Below are 12845 nucleotides of genomic sequence, written 5' to 3' on the forward strand. Positions count from 1 at the left end.
GTCACGTGACATGATCACGCGACTTTCGGCGGTTGCCATGGTAGCACAGGGTCATGTGATGACGCCTGTAGCTAACATGAGTCACTTCCTCTCAATGCCGGAATACAGCCGGCATTGAAAGTGAAGCAGCAAATCTGCAGTTCTCAGCTCTGTAGCTGAGATCTGCAGATAGTGCAAAGCGATCGGATTGCTGATCGCAATAGCCCCCTAGGGGGACTAGTAAAATAAAAAAAAAAAGTAAAAAAAAAAGTTTTAAAAAATTAAAAAAAAATAAAAAAACCTAAAACTTCAAATCACCCCCCTTTCACACCATTGAAAATTAAAGGGTTAAAAAAATAAAAACTACACACATATTTGGTATCGCCACGTTCAGAAATACCCGATCTATTAAAATATAAAATCAATGAATCTGATCAGTAAACGGCGTAGCGGCAAAAAAATTCCAAACGCCAAAATTACGTTTTTTGGTCGCCGCAAATTTTGCGCAAAATGCAATAACAGGCGATCAAAACGTAGCATCTGCGCAAAAATGGTACCGTTAAGAACGTCAGGTCGAGACGCAAAAAATAAGCCATCACTGAGCCTCAGATCCTGAAAAATGAGAACGCTACGGGTTTTGGAAAATGGCGCAAAACGTGCGCCACGTTTTTTGGACAAGCTTGTGAATTTTTTTTAACCCCTTAGATACAAGTAAACCTATACATGTTTGGTGTCTACAAACTCGCACCGACCTGAGGCATCATACCCACACATCAGTTTTACCATATAGTGAACACGGTGAATAAAATATCCCAAAAACTATTGTACAATCCCACTTTTTTTGCAATTTTTCCGCACTTGGAATTTTTTTGCCGTTTTCCAGTACACTATATGGTAAAACTTATGGTTTCATTTAAAAGTACAACTCGTCCCGCAAAAAACAAGTCCTCATATGGCAAGATTGATGGAAAAATAAAAAAGTTACGCCTCTCGGAAGAAGGGGAGCAAAAAACAAAAACGCAAAAACGGAAAGTGCCCGGGGGCTGAAGGGGTTAAAGGCAGTGGCTCAATGGGTAGAGCTGCCGCCTAAGGAGAATTACTTCACGAGTTCGAGTTCCGGCCGTCCCAGTAAACAATTTAACTTAATTTTTAATTTTAAATTATAATTATTTATTTAAAATTATAATTTAATTTAATTATGCACTGAGGGGAGGAGCCAGACATCAGCTGTGAGCCGCGGGACACACCTCTAAAATCGGAGCAGTTCACGGAATGAGGCTGCATTGCTCTCTCCTCTTTCTCTCTCTCTTCTCTTCTCTGTTTCTCTCTATCTCTCTTCTCTCCTCTTCTCTCTCTCCTCTCTCTTCTCTCTTTCTCTCTCTCTATGTTATCTCCTCTTCTCTCTCTCTCTTTCCTCTCTCTATTTCTCCCTCTCTCTATCCTCTCTGTCTTTTTCTCTCTCTTTTTTTCTCTCTTTCTCTCTTTCTCTCTCTCTCATTCTCTCTTTTTCTCTTTCTTTTTCTCTCTTTTTCTCGCTTTTTCTCTCTTCTCTCTCTCAGACCTGGCGATGATCAATTGATGCGGTCACCTGATGGAATCAGCTGACACTATAAGTCGAGCGGTGAGGCCGGCTTTTTACCGCCTGGCCGCCTAAACTATCAGCTGCCGCTGTTGGACAGGAGTCTGCACAGAAGTGTGTAGTTTTTTTTTGTTTTTTTGTTTTGCACTGATGCATCAGCTGTATAAAAGCTGCTGTGTCATGTGATTCAGGCCCTTGAACCTGACACATAATCTGATCGCTTTGCCTTCCAGCAAACCGATCAGATGATATTGGATCCGGATTGGACGGCGCGGGACCCTTGACCCAGGATTACTGCGGAGGGGGGCTCTTTATTTCAATAAATATGGAGTCACTAATTGTGTTGTGTTTTATTTCTAATAAAAATATTTTCCTGTGTGTTGTTTTTTTTTATCTTTACTAGAAGTTCATGGTGGCCATGTCTAATATTGGCGTGATGCCATGAATTTCGGGCTTAGGGCCAGTTGATAATATACAGCTAGCCCTAACCCCATTATTACCCAGTGAGCCACCCGTCACCAGGGCAGCTGGAGAGTTGTATACAGCGCCGGAAGATGGCGCTTCTATGAAAGCGCCATTTTCTGTGGCGGCTGCGGACTGCAATTTGCAGCAGGGGTGCCCAGAAAGCTTGGGCACCCTGCGCTGCGGATTCCAATCCCAAGCTGCCTAGTTGTACCTGGCTGGACACAAAAATTGGGCGAAGCCCACGTCATTTTTTTTTTTTTTAATCATTTCATGAAATTCATGAAATAATAAAAAAAAAGGGCTTCCCTATATTTTTGGTCCCCAGCCGGGTACAAATAGGCAGCTGGGGGTTGGGGGCAGCCCGTAGCTGCCTGCTGTACCTGGCTAGCATACAAAAACATGGCGATGCCCGCGTAATTTTTGGGGGGGCAAAAAACTCCTGCATACAGTCTTGGATGGAGTATGCTGAGCCTTGTAGTTCTGCAGCTGCTGTCTGTATGGAGGAGAGTAGAGAGCAGCTGCAGAACTACAAGGCTCAGTATCCTCCATCCAGGACTGTATGCTGGAAGGAGAGGCAGGGGGAGCAGAACTACAAGGCTCAGCATACTTCATCCACTAATGTATGCAGGAGAGCAGACAGCAGCTGCAGAACTAAAAGGCTCAGCATACTCCATCCAGGACTGTATGCAGGAGTTTTTTGCCCACAAAAAAAAAATGACGTGGGATTCACCATATTTTTGTATGCTATCCAGGTACAGCAGGCATGTACGGCTGCCCCCAACCCCCAGCTGCCTATTTGTACCCGGCTGGGAACTAAAAATATAGGGAAACACCCTTTTTTTAATTATTTCATGAATTTCATAAAATAATTAAAAAAACCCAACATGGGCTTCGCCCCATTTTTGTGTCCAGCCAGGTACAACTAGGCAGCTGGGGATTGGAATCCGCCGCACAGGTTGGCCCGAGCTTTCTGGGCCCCTCTGCTGCGAATTGCAGTCCGCAGCTGCCCCAGAAAATGGCGCTTTCATAGAAGCGCCATCATCTGGCGCTGTATCCAACTCCTCCAGCTGCCCTGATGCCGGGTGGCTTGATGGGTAATAATGGGTTAATACTAGCTTTGTTTTACTAGCTAGCATTAAGCCAGAGATTCTTAATGTCAGGCAAGTTTGACCCGGCCATTAAGAATCTCCAATAAAGGGTTCAAAAAAAGACACCACACAGAGAAAAAATACTTTAATAGAAATAAATACACAGACACACTTAGAGACTCCATGTTTATTACTCCCTCTCACCCCTCCACAATCCTGGTCTTCTGTCTTCTTTCTCCTTCAACCCATGCAGCTCTGCTACATCAGACAGCACTGCATGGGAGGAAGACGCTGCTGCTCCCATGCAGTCTAATCACTCAGTGAGTGAGCAGAGGCTGCGGGTTGTAAGCAGTGACGTCACCGCTGCCGCAGTTGAAATAGTAATCTAACAGGGGGGTTACTATAGCAACGGTGATCTCAGTTATTCACCGGCTGTGGCATCCAGTCCTTGCATGTGGGCTGACTCTGTAAAGAGCACCTACATGCAGGAACAAGGAGCCAAGCATGTGTCCAAGCATCTCACCGGTACACGGAGATGCTCAAACGAGCACCGCGTACCGGAGAGATGCACTGACAGGACATAGCATGACGTCTAGCCATGTGACCAGTCTGTAGCCAATGAGATAATACACACGTGACTGGTCACATGCTATGACGACGTCACGGAAGGTCCTATCATCAGTGCTGGTTACCGGGAGGGCGCAGTGATGATTGGAAGGAAAAGCGGCGGGAGACAGAGTGCAGGACGCGTTGCGGGGACCTGTAAGTGTAATGGCAATGTTTATTAACTGTATGTGTACATGTATAATGAGTTTGTATGTGTTTTTTTTGCCTGCCATTGTTTTCAATGGGGTTCGAAGGTGTTCTTCGAACGTTCGTCGAACATTCGTCGAACTAGGCCGCCGTTCGACAAACCGAACCGAACTCGAACACTAAGGGGGTGGCTCATCTCTAATATGCAAAATGAAGATGCTGATTCAAAAACTTTCTTGTATGAATATCATGAGTTATATCTAGTTTTGGAACTGTATCATCAGACATCAGAAAGTCCCCCCCCCCCAAAAAGGTGATACCAAGACACAAATAATATGGAAAATAAAGTACATGTGAAAAAAATAAAATTACCTTAGCAGCCCAGTTAATAAGCCATGAAGGGATCATGCCACCTGGATTGTCAAAATAGTACATGAATACTGCAAGGTAAAGGAAAGGAACAATGAGCAGCTTATGCGCTAGATGTGCCCAATGCGACATTTCGGACTTTTACTGCAGTCATTCTGGATTTTCCCAAATCATCTCACCTTTACAGCCATTGTCGCCGTCGCTTTCTATTGCCAAGCTCTGTTTGTATCCATTGACTCTGATAATTCCTGACTTCTCTGTACAATTTGGAACTGATACACTCTTCGCCAGAATGACAAAAATCTTTCTCCCATCGATGATTAGATCTCTCCGATCTCGAACATATACATACTATATTCATATGTAAGGAAAAGACAGCTAGGGATTGAAGAATCAATTTGCTGGACTCTGATCCTTTGGTCCATCGGCAGGTGAGTAATCTGTGACCGTCGGGCAAGAGGGCTTTGAATCTTTTTGCCCCTCGGTGTTTGTTTTCATTAGCCATGTTGGCGCAACATCATCATTGTGGCATATGCACACCATGTTGTGCCAGACTGATAATCAAAAGAATGTGTCACAGCCTGATGTGATCTTCGGGGGGATATAGGATCAGAAGGTCACAGCATATTGTTGACCTCCTCTAGTACACGCTTGTTGGCTACCCTGAGTTGGAGAGTATTTCATTTCATCTGGTACTGACGGGGTTAAGGTTCCTTTCTATCCTGCAGTGATCTAACAGGTAGTTGTAATGTCAACTGCAGCCACTCGCTTTTGCTATAAATATCCGCTCCTTACTCCCTCCTATGTCGGCTATAGCTCGCTTTACCTGTCCATGATGAAGGAGCATGTATTGCACTACAGCGTAAATACATGCGTCCTGCGTCCCCTGAACAATCTATGTAGATTGTGCATGATACGTGTGCACGTTGTATTTCTGAACGCAGCGATTTGGGTGCTAAAATATTGACCCAAATTCGTGTGTTCATAAAAGCAGCATGTCAATTATTTCTGCATTCTGGATGCAGCTCCCACTCTGTCTATGATGGGGGCAGCATCCCGAGCGCATGAAATCGGCTATTTTTAACAAAAATACTGCATCCATTATGCAGTGTTTCTGCAGTGATTTGAAGCGCACATCTGCTGTCAAACTGCTGCAGAATATTATTAATTATTATTAATATTTAGCAGTTACGTGCGCATAAGCCCTAAACATCATTCTGTTTGATTAAAGGGTTTGTTCTCCGCTAAATGTCACTGCCAGCATAAAGTATTTTGCTTTTATTCTTCAGCTTCACTTTCTCAATGCCAGAACTTTTTTATTTTACATTGTGGATAAAGGATTTTCATTTTGAAAGTTGATCCTTCACCAAATTTTAGAATACAATCTGTATAGATTATTAAATTCATTATTAAGACATGATGAGAATGGTGTACTTAATTTGACAATCCATGAAAAAATTGCTGTGTAATCTTGATTTTAGGAAGAACATTACATGAGCCAAGCTAGAGAATTAAATATTTTATAATACCAAGTTTATTTAGTGTCTGCCCACTCAGTCTGGAAGACAGTTGCAGATTGTACTGAGCAGATAAAAGATCTCAACAGGGAAGAGGGACACTGAAGAGGTGGAGGTCAGGTGAGGTCAGCTGAGAGACTTAGGGGTACTTTGCACACTACGACATCGGAGCTGCGATGTCGGTGGGGTTAAATAGAAAGTGACGCACTTCCGGCGTCGCTGTCGACATCGGAGTGTGTAAATCCTTTTTGGTACGATTAACGAGCGCAAAGGCATCGAAATCATATCATCGGTGTAGTGTCGGTCATTTCCATAATGTCGCAGCAGCGACAGGTACGATGTTGTTCCTCGTTCCTGCGGCAGCGCACATCGCTGTGTGAGAAGCCGCAGGAGCAAGGAACATCTCCTTACCTGCGTCCCGCGTTTCACGCCGGCTATGCGGAAGGACGGAGGTGGGCGGGATATTTACGTCCCGCTCATCTCCGCCCCTCTGCTTCTATTGGCCGCCTGCTGTGTGACGTCGCTGTGACGCCGCACGACCCACCCCCTTAAGAAGCAGGCGGTTCGCCGGCCAGAGCGATGTCGCAGGGCAGGTAAGTGCATGTGAAGCTGCCGTAGCGATAATGTTCGCTATGGCAGCTATCACAAGATATCGCAGCTGCGACGGGGGCGGGGACTATCGTGCTCGGCATCGCTACCATCGGCCTGCGAGGTCGTAGTGAGCAAAGTACCCCTTAAACTTTCATAAAGGATTATACAGCCATTCTGACATGGAATTTTACAGCAACCACACCAGTGTTTATTGGTCAAAAAGATGTTCTTAATGTGTGGAGTTTGTATTGTGAAATCTAGTGACATGCAACCATGCAGCGCTCACAGACTTGTTTCTCAGCGAGCACATTTGGGACATTATTTGTAATTGGTAACTGCAAAAGTAGCTGCCAGCAGCAGATCTTGATGATCTGTGCATCTAAGAGCATACAGCTTAGAAGAACATTTCTCAGAAAACCATTAAAAAGAATCTGTTTTAGGTTTTTGCTATGGAATCAGATAGCATCATAATTTAGTGCAACTCACACTTGTGTGAAGAACATAGTGCTGATTCTGGTCTCATTTTATAATAATATTAATTATTATTATTAGTATAATTAATATTATTTATATAGCGCCAACATATGCCGCAGCGCTTTACAATTCAGTGGGGACATATACAGACAACAAGAGACATTACAAAATAGCAAAATTCAGATACCAAGAAGAGTGAGGGCCCTGCTCATAAGCTTACAGTCTATGAGGAAATAGTGGAGGCACAAAAGGTGAATGGGGAGGAGAGAAAAGCTTGTCATATTTGGTGCAGTCATCAATTTAATAGGGGATTCAAAACCAGCTGCGTGGACCGGTCTCCAGCCAGAATTTATACATACAGAGTGCAGAAAAGTACAGGCAGAGGAATGGAATCAGAAGATACAGGGAACAAGAAATTGAAGTAAATTTTATGAAGAGCAGAATGGGACTAGATTAGATGAGGAAGGTGAGGTGATAGGCTAGGCTAAAGAAATGGGTTTTTAGGGCCCGCTTAAAGGTGTAAATGTTGGGAATTAATCGAATTGTTCTTGGTAGTGTGTTCCAGAGCATTGTCGCAGCCCTTGAGAAATCTTGAAGATGGGAGTGGGAGATTCGAATTATTGAGGATGTCAGTCTTAGGTCATTAGCAGAATGAAGGGCACGGCTAGGATGATTGACAGAGATGAGATGTAGGACTGTGCGGAACTGTATGACAACCATACTGTGTAGTGGACCACTTTAAAATTTATGAAGACCCCTGAGATGCCAAAACAGCAGAAACCCTCCAAAAATGACCACATTTTGTAAGATACACCTCTAGATGAATTAATTTAGTTGTGCAGTGGGCATTTCAATCCAACAATTGATTCACAAAATTTTGTAACATTGGTCTATAAAAATGTAAAATTATTTTTTTTTCCACTAAAATATTATTTTAGTTTCAAATGTTTAATTTATACAATAGGTAATAGGAATAAACGGACCATATAAAATGCTATAATATTCCTTTTGATTATGCTAATCCCCGGGCAATGAATTTTCCCAAGGTGCCCCACGTGAGACCATGCCCTGACTGTTGTGGAGAACTGAACCAACAGGCCCAATTCTGCTAATCAAAACTAAATAATTGGCTTCATTTTTAGCAGGATGAGATGATGTTTCCAGCAATACCGTTTTTATTTGCATATACATTTTTTTATCACAGAATAAGGAAAAAAATATTTTTTGTCTTTAGAGATTAAATAGTAGCATAGTTTTATATATTGAAGCTGGACATGACAATACCAAATATGTGAACTTTGGTTTATTTGTACATAAAAATGCGTACTTTGTGCTAAAAAAAATTGTGATTTTTTTTTTTTTTTTTTTTTTACGAAGTAAAATGTATTTGTGTTTTTTTTGTTAGATTTTTTACAATTTTTCCTTTTTTGTTTCTTTTTTACTTTCTATTAAACATTAATATTTTATAAACGAATCACTGTACAATATTTATTTATTGTGGAGTATTATACCTGTCAGTATTGCATTGACAGTGAGGTCTGTCGACTCTTCTTATAGCAAGGCCTAACAGGCCACCATACCTAGCAGACCTGGAGGTCAGTTGCCCTGAAAACCATCAGCCTCCTGCTAACGTGTTGCAGAAGGGCTAATATGGTGACAGAGGAAGCCCCCTTTCTCATACTGGCTTCAAAACGTCTTACTTATCACGACTAGTGATGGGCGAATAGTGAAATATTCGGGTTCGGATTATGCGGACCGAATACCCAGTATTATTTCACTATTTCTCACAAATCTCAATGAATCACATCACAATAAACCACAAACCTAATGAAAGTCAATGGGGAACCCGATCATTTTTCTAGGAAATCTTCAAGAAAAAATGCTCGGGTTCCGAACTGACTTGCATAAGGTTCGTTATTGGTGACAAATAGTACTAGGTATTTGATAAGCATTATATGAACTCAAGTATTTCACTATCCGCCCATCTTTAATCATGAAAACTAGAGAGTTAAACAGGCAAGGGATGGTGCTGACTCCGGCCATGGCTGTTACTGCAGGAGCTCGGCTGTCAGCTTATTCAAGCTCCCACGGTTATCGTACAAGTTCCTGTGCCCACACAATCACCTGTATATCCATTTGTGGGAATACCTAATGGGACATACCAATATATCCAATGACCGGAAGGAATTACAGTTAAAAATTCCACCATTAGGGTGCACTCACACTATCGTATAGCTAGTGCATAACTTGGACAAGTATGGTATTATCCGATGTTTCATCAGTTAGCACTTGCTCCAATGTTATACTATAGAGCAGTGCAGACTAGTTTTTTTTTCTCATGACAAGTTGCCGTAAGAAAAAAATAAATTGCTGCATGCTGCAATAGGTAGTGAATAAGAGATGACGTGCACTAGTGTAATGACAAAAAATTTTTTTTTATGAAACCATGTGCAATCGAGGAACTTTTATGGGTAATTTAAGAATAAGTATTGCTTTTTTTGTTTTTTAAAAAAAGTTCCCCCTTTCATTCAAATGAAATAAGGCAAAAATTATTTTCCCCCAAAAAAAGGACATGCAATTTTGCTTTATTGAAACGATAATAGTAATAACTAAGCAACTTTTATTATTCGTTTTTTAACAAATACGGTATAAAACAGTTAATTATAAGTACAATATGTATAAAAGAAGTGTTTAAAAATTATTTTTTCCTATGAATTTTAGATTCAAAAATTCAATTTTTTTCGATTTCGCATGTAGTTCCTCCATCAGTTTTACAGCACGTTTAGCATTTTGGTTAGATCTGGGAATGTCAATTAATGACTCCTCGACCAACCAGTGCGCCTTCAAACACTTAATTGCCTTCTTGCACTTTGTCTTGGTGAGTGAGGTTAACAGTTCATTGAAGGACGCTTTGTTGTAGTGTTGCGACTGGAACCAGGCATTTACCCATTCATAGTAGATGAAGTCGCATGCAATGCCGAGGACACGGCGCCACTCTGGTATCAGAAAAAATGCTATAACAGCATATACAGCTCGCGAGTTCCATCTTGCCATGTGCAGGTTTGGGAGTTTCTTCCAACTGATTCGAGGCCAACGTGCTGTTGTTTTGTAATGACGATATGCCTGACATAGTTCATATAAGAACTTGAAATCATCTCGCCATCCAGGATTCTCGCCTGTGTTGACATCATCTGTTGCAACTTGGTGGTAATCAATCTGAAGTGAGGCATAGTTTTCTGTTAATTTGTCAATGAAGAAATAATTGAGTTCTGGTTTCTTCGCTGACTCTGGAATAAGGAAATTCATGACGTGCTTCAGTAGGAGGTTGAGTACATGGTGTTGACAGCCACTGTATTGTGGCTTCTGAAATCCCTTTCTCAAGACATCATCCTGTATCAGCCTTACAATCCCGTTCAAACGACCAGTATTTACTGCTGCCGTGTCACAGATTATCATGCGAATATTTTCCCAAGCGTCGTATTCATCAATTAGCTGATGTAGTTCCTTGTGAATAGCCGTGGCAGAACCATTCTCACATTTCAGAATACCGAGTTTGATTTTGGTTGTGGTATTTTTCAGCAGAACTACTTGATACTCTTCCCCTTGGATTCTTTTACCATCGAAGTGGAGACAATAGGGATCTTTGCTTTGAAGTTTTTCAAAAATTTTGGTTTTCATTTTCTGTCTTTCTGAGATTATTCGTCTCCGGACACCCGATTGACTTGGAACCCGTACATCATGACCTTGTTCAGCAATGGTTGCAAGCACTTTATTTGCTTTATGTGTAGAAATGTTGTTTTTCAGTACCAGTAAACTCGCTGTTGTAGTGCTTGCAGTTTTGTATTTCGGTGTGCGTTCAGGAGAAGATGACGCGGAAGAAGAGGTTGGCTTTGGAGTCTCGGGTAAAGATTCAGAGACACTATCAGATACTTTCTAGTATCCAAGATGGCTGCCTGACTCCAAATGTACCACATGCTTTTCAATTCTTTCAGCTCTTCTTATAGCACATGTTTGTAAGGCTAAATCTAACTTTTAAAGAAAACGTTAAATATAAATTTTTAATGGGTAACAATTAAAAATGTCATTTTTTCACTAGATTATTCTTATTCCAGAATCTTCAAAAAATTAAAACACAAAAAATAATTTTTTTGAAAATTTTGAAATGAAAAAGAGGGGGAACTTTTTTGAATATTTTACAAATTTGATGATACTAATGTCATTTGAATGCAATTGTTCCTTATTCATTACAAAAGGATACATCTCTGTTAGAAAGCGGGAACGGATATTTCACTTCCCAGTATATCACTTTGTCTTCTCCATTTTGGTCTTCATAAAGAGCTGCAGAATGAAAAAATAGTATTGTTTTGCGGTATCTCTAAGGCCTCTCTCACACTCACGTGAAAATCACGCACGTGCCGCGAGACACGTATTATCCTTGCGTGTTGCGTTTGGTAAGTACGTGTCTCCGGTACGTGAGAAAACTGCCAAACACGTATCGGAGGCACGTACCTGTGAAAGAGGCCTAACAGAGACAAATATCTTTTCAAAAAGAAAAAAAAAGAAAGTAAAATTTATTTATAATTGTTACTTCAAAATAATCCTTCAAGAATGGGCTGAACACAGTGTGTGCAGATGCGTTTATGGCTGTCATTTTGGCTGAATAAACATCTTGAATGATGCACTTTGTCATCTTTTTTTGAGCTTTATGTTTTATGAATGTATTTTTATATATACATATAATTTAAGAAAAAAATCTTTAGCACAAAGAAGAACAATGAGTCCTGAAAATTATGATATGGTCCCCACAGAGGCATGATGTGGGATTATATTGAGAGGCAAGTCTACATCCGCAGAGGATCTGAGGTTAGTTCTCCGAGGTGTTTGGAACCAGCCACCTTGCTGTTCAAAAATGTATGTAAGTGTACTTAGGAGAATTGATACTTTGATTCTCTTTTAAGGTTCAGTCACATCAGCGTATTAAATCTGAAAGTGCACTGCACTCGCACCAATATTAAAAAATAAGGCAGAGCACATCTGCAAGTTTTTCTTCTACAAAATTTGGCGTGCAGGTCAAATCACAGTATGTTGAAAGTGACTGCGTGTCTTGCCAATACAAGTCAATGGGTGTGATAAAAACACATAGCACAAGTAGGGCACACAGACATCACACAGACGGCACTTGGACAGCACATGTACATGCATGCGCAATGTGTTTGTCATATCTTTTACATATTGCAAGAACCTAGATATATAAATAGATAGATAGCTAGATAGACATCAAACAGCTATATAATGTCTAACCCCCCACATCTAAGCTTGTATCCTCTAGTGCCTTTCATGTGGCACTAAAGGATGTGTATCTTGTATTTAGTAACAAAATATATAACTAAATTAAATGACAGAATTAAGATTTTTTGGTCATCGCAACATTGTAATAAAAGACAAGCAAAATATTGCACAAAAAAATAAGCCCTCACTCTGCCCCAGGATTCTGAAAAATGAAAACGCTACATGTCTCGGAAAATGGCGACAAAAGTGCAATTCTTTTTTTTGACAAATTTCTGAATTTGTTTCACCGCTTAAATAAAAGAAACTATACATATAGATATCTATAACTCGTACTGACCAAGGGAATAATATTGCTTAGTTTAGCATATAGTGAACATGGTAAATAAAAAAAAAATTACAAAAAATAATGAATTGTTGAATTGCACTTGTTTTGCAATTTCACCGCACTTGGAATTTTTTTTCCTGTTTTTCAGTACAATATGTGGCAGATTGTATGGTGTCATTCAAAAGTACAACTTGTCCTGCAAAAACAAGCCATTATATGGCTATATTGAAGGAAAAATAAAGTGTCATGGGTCTTGAAAGTAAGGGAAGAAAAACTAAAATAAAAAAATTGCTGCATTGTGAAGGGGTTAATGCTGGATTCTTCCTGCACTTTATATTTGTAGGCTTTTGGCATGGGAGAGGCACATCTGTTAGCAAGGGCAGGCTGGGCTGGGGGGCAGAGGGGCAAATACTCTC

General features: G+C 40.7%; 1 protein-coding gene across 6 annotated transcripts in view; it reads right to left on the bottom strand.

Annotated features, from left to right (window-relative positions):
* The window catches only part of PCTP (phosphatidylcholine transfer protein), a 126827-nt gene that overhangs the window by 64219 nt on the left and 49763 nt on the right, over positions 1-12845 (bottom strand). For 5 of the 6 annotated variants that reach the window (XR_012754261.1, XM_075349713.1, XM_075349715.1 and 2 more), the window contains exons 3-5: positions 11074-11153; positions 4413-4584; positions 4237-4304 (exon numbers count right to left, since the gene is read on the bottom strand). Coding sequence is in view for 5 of the 6 variants with exons in the window: in XM_075349713.1 (XP_075205828.1) it covers positions 4237-4304; positions 4413-4584; positions 11074-11153 (320 nt within the window). In the remaining variant the exon portion in view is untranslated. Of the gene's footprint in view, positions 1-4236; positions 4305-4412; positions 4585-9428; positions 10835-11073; positions 11154-12845 lie in introns of those variants that run through there. The other variant, XM_075349711.1, reaches the window with a different exon arrangement.

This window comes from Anomaloglossus baeobatrachus, chromosome 5, assembly GCF_048569485.1.
Source record: "Anomaloglossus baeobatrachus isolate aAnoBae1 chromosome 5, aAnoBae1.hap1, whole genome shotgun sequence".
Classification (NCBI taxonomy): Eukaryota; Metazoa; Chordata; class Amphibia; order Anura; family Aromobatidae; genus Anomaloglossus; species Anomaloglossus baeobatrachus.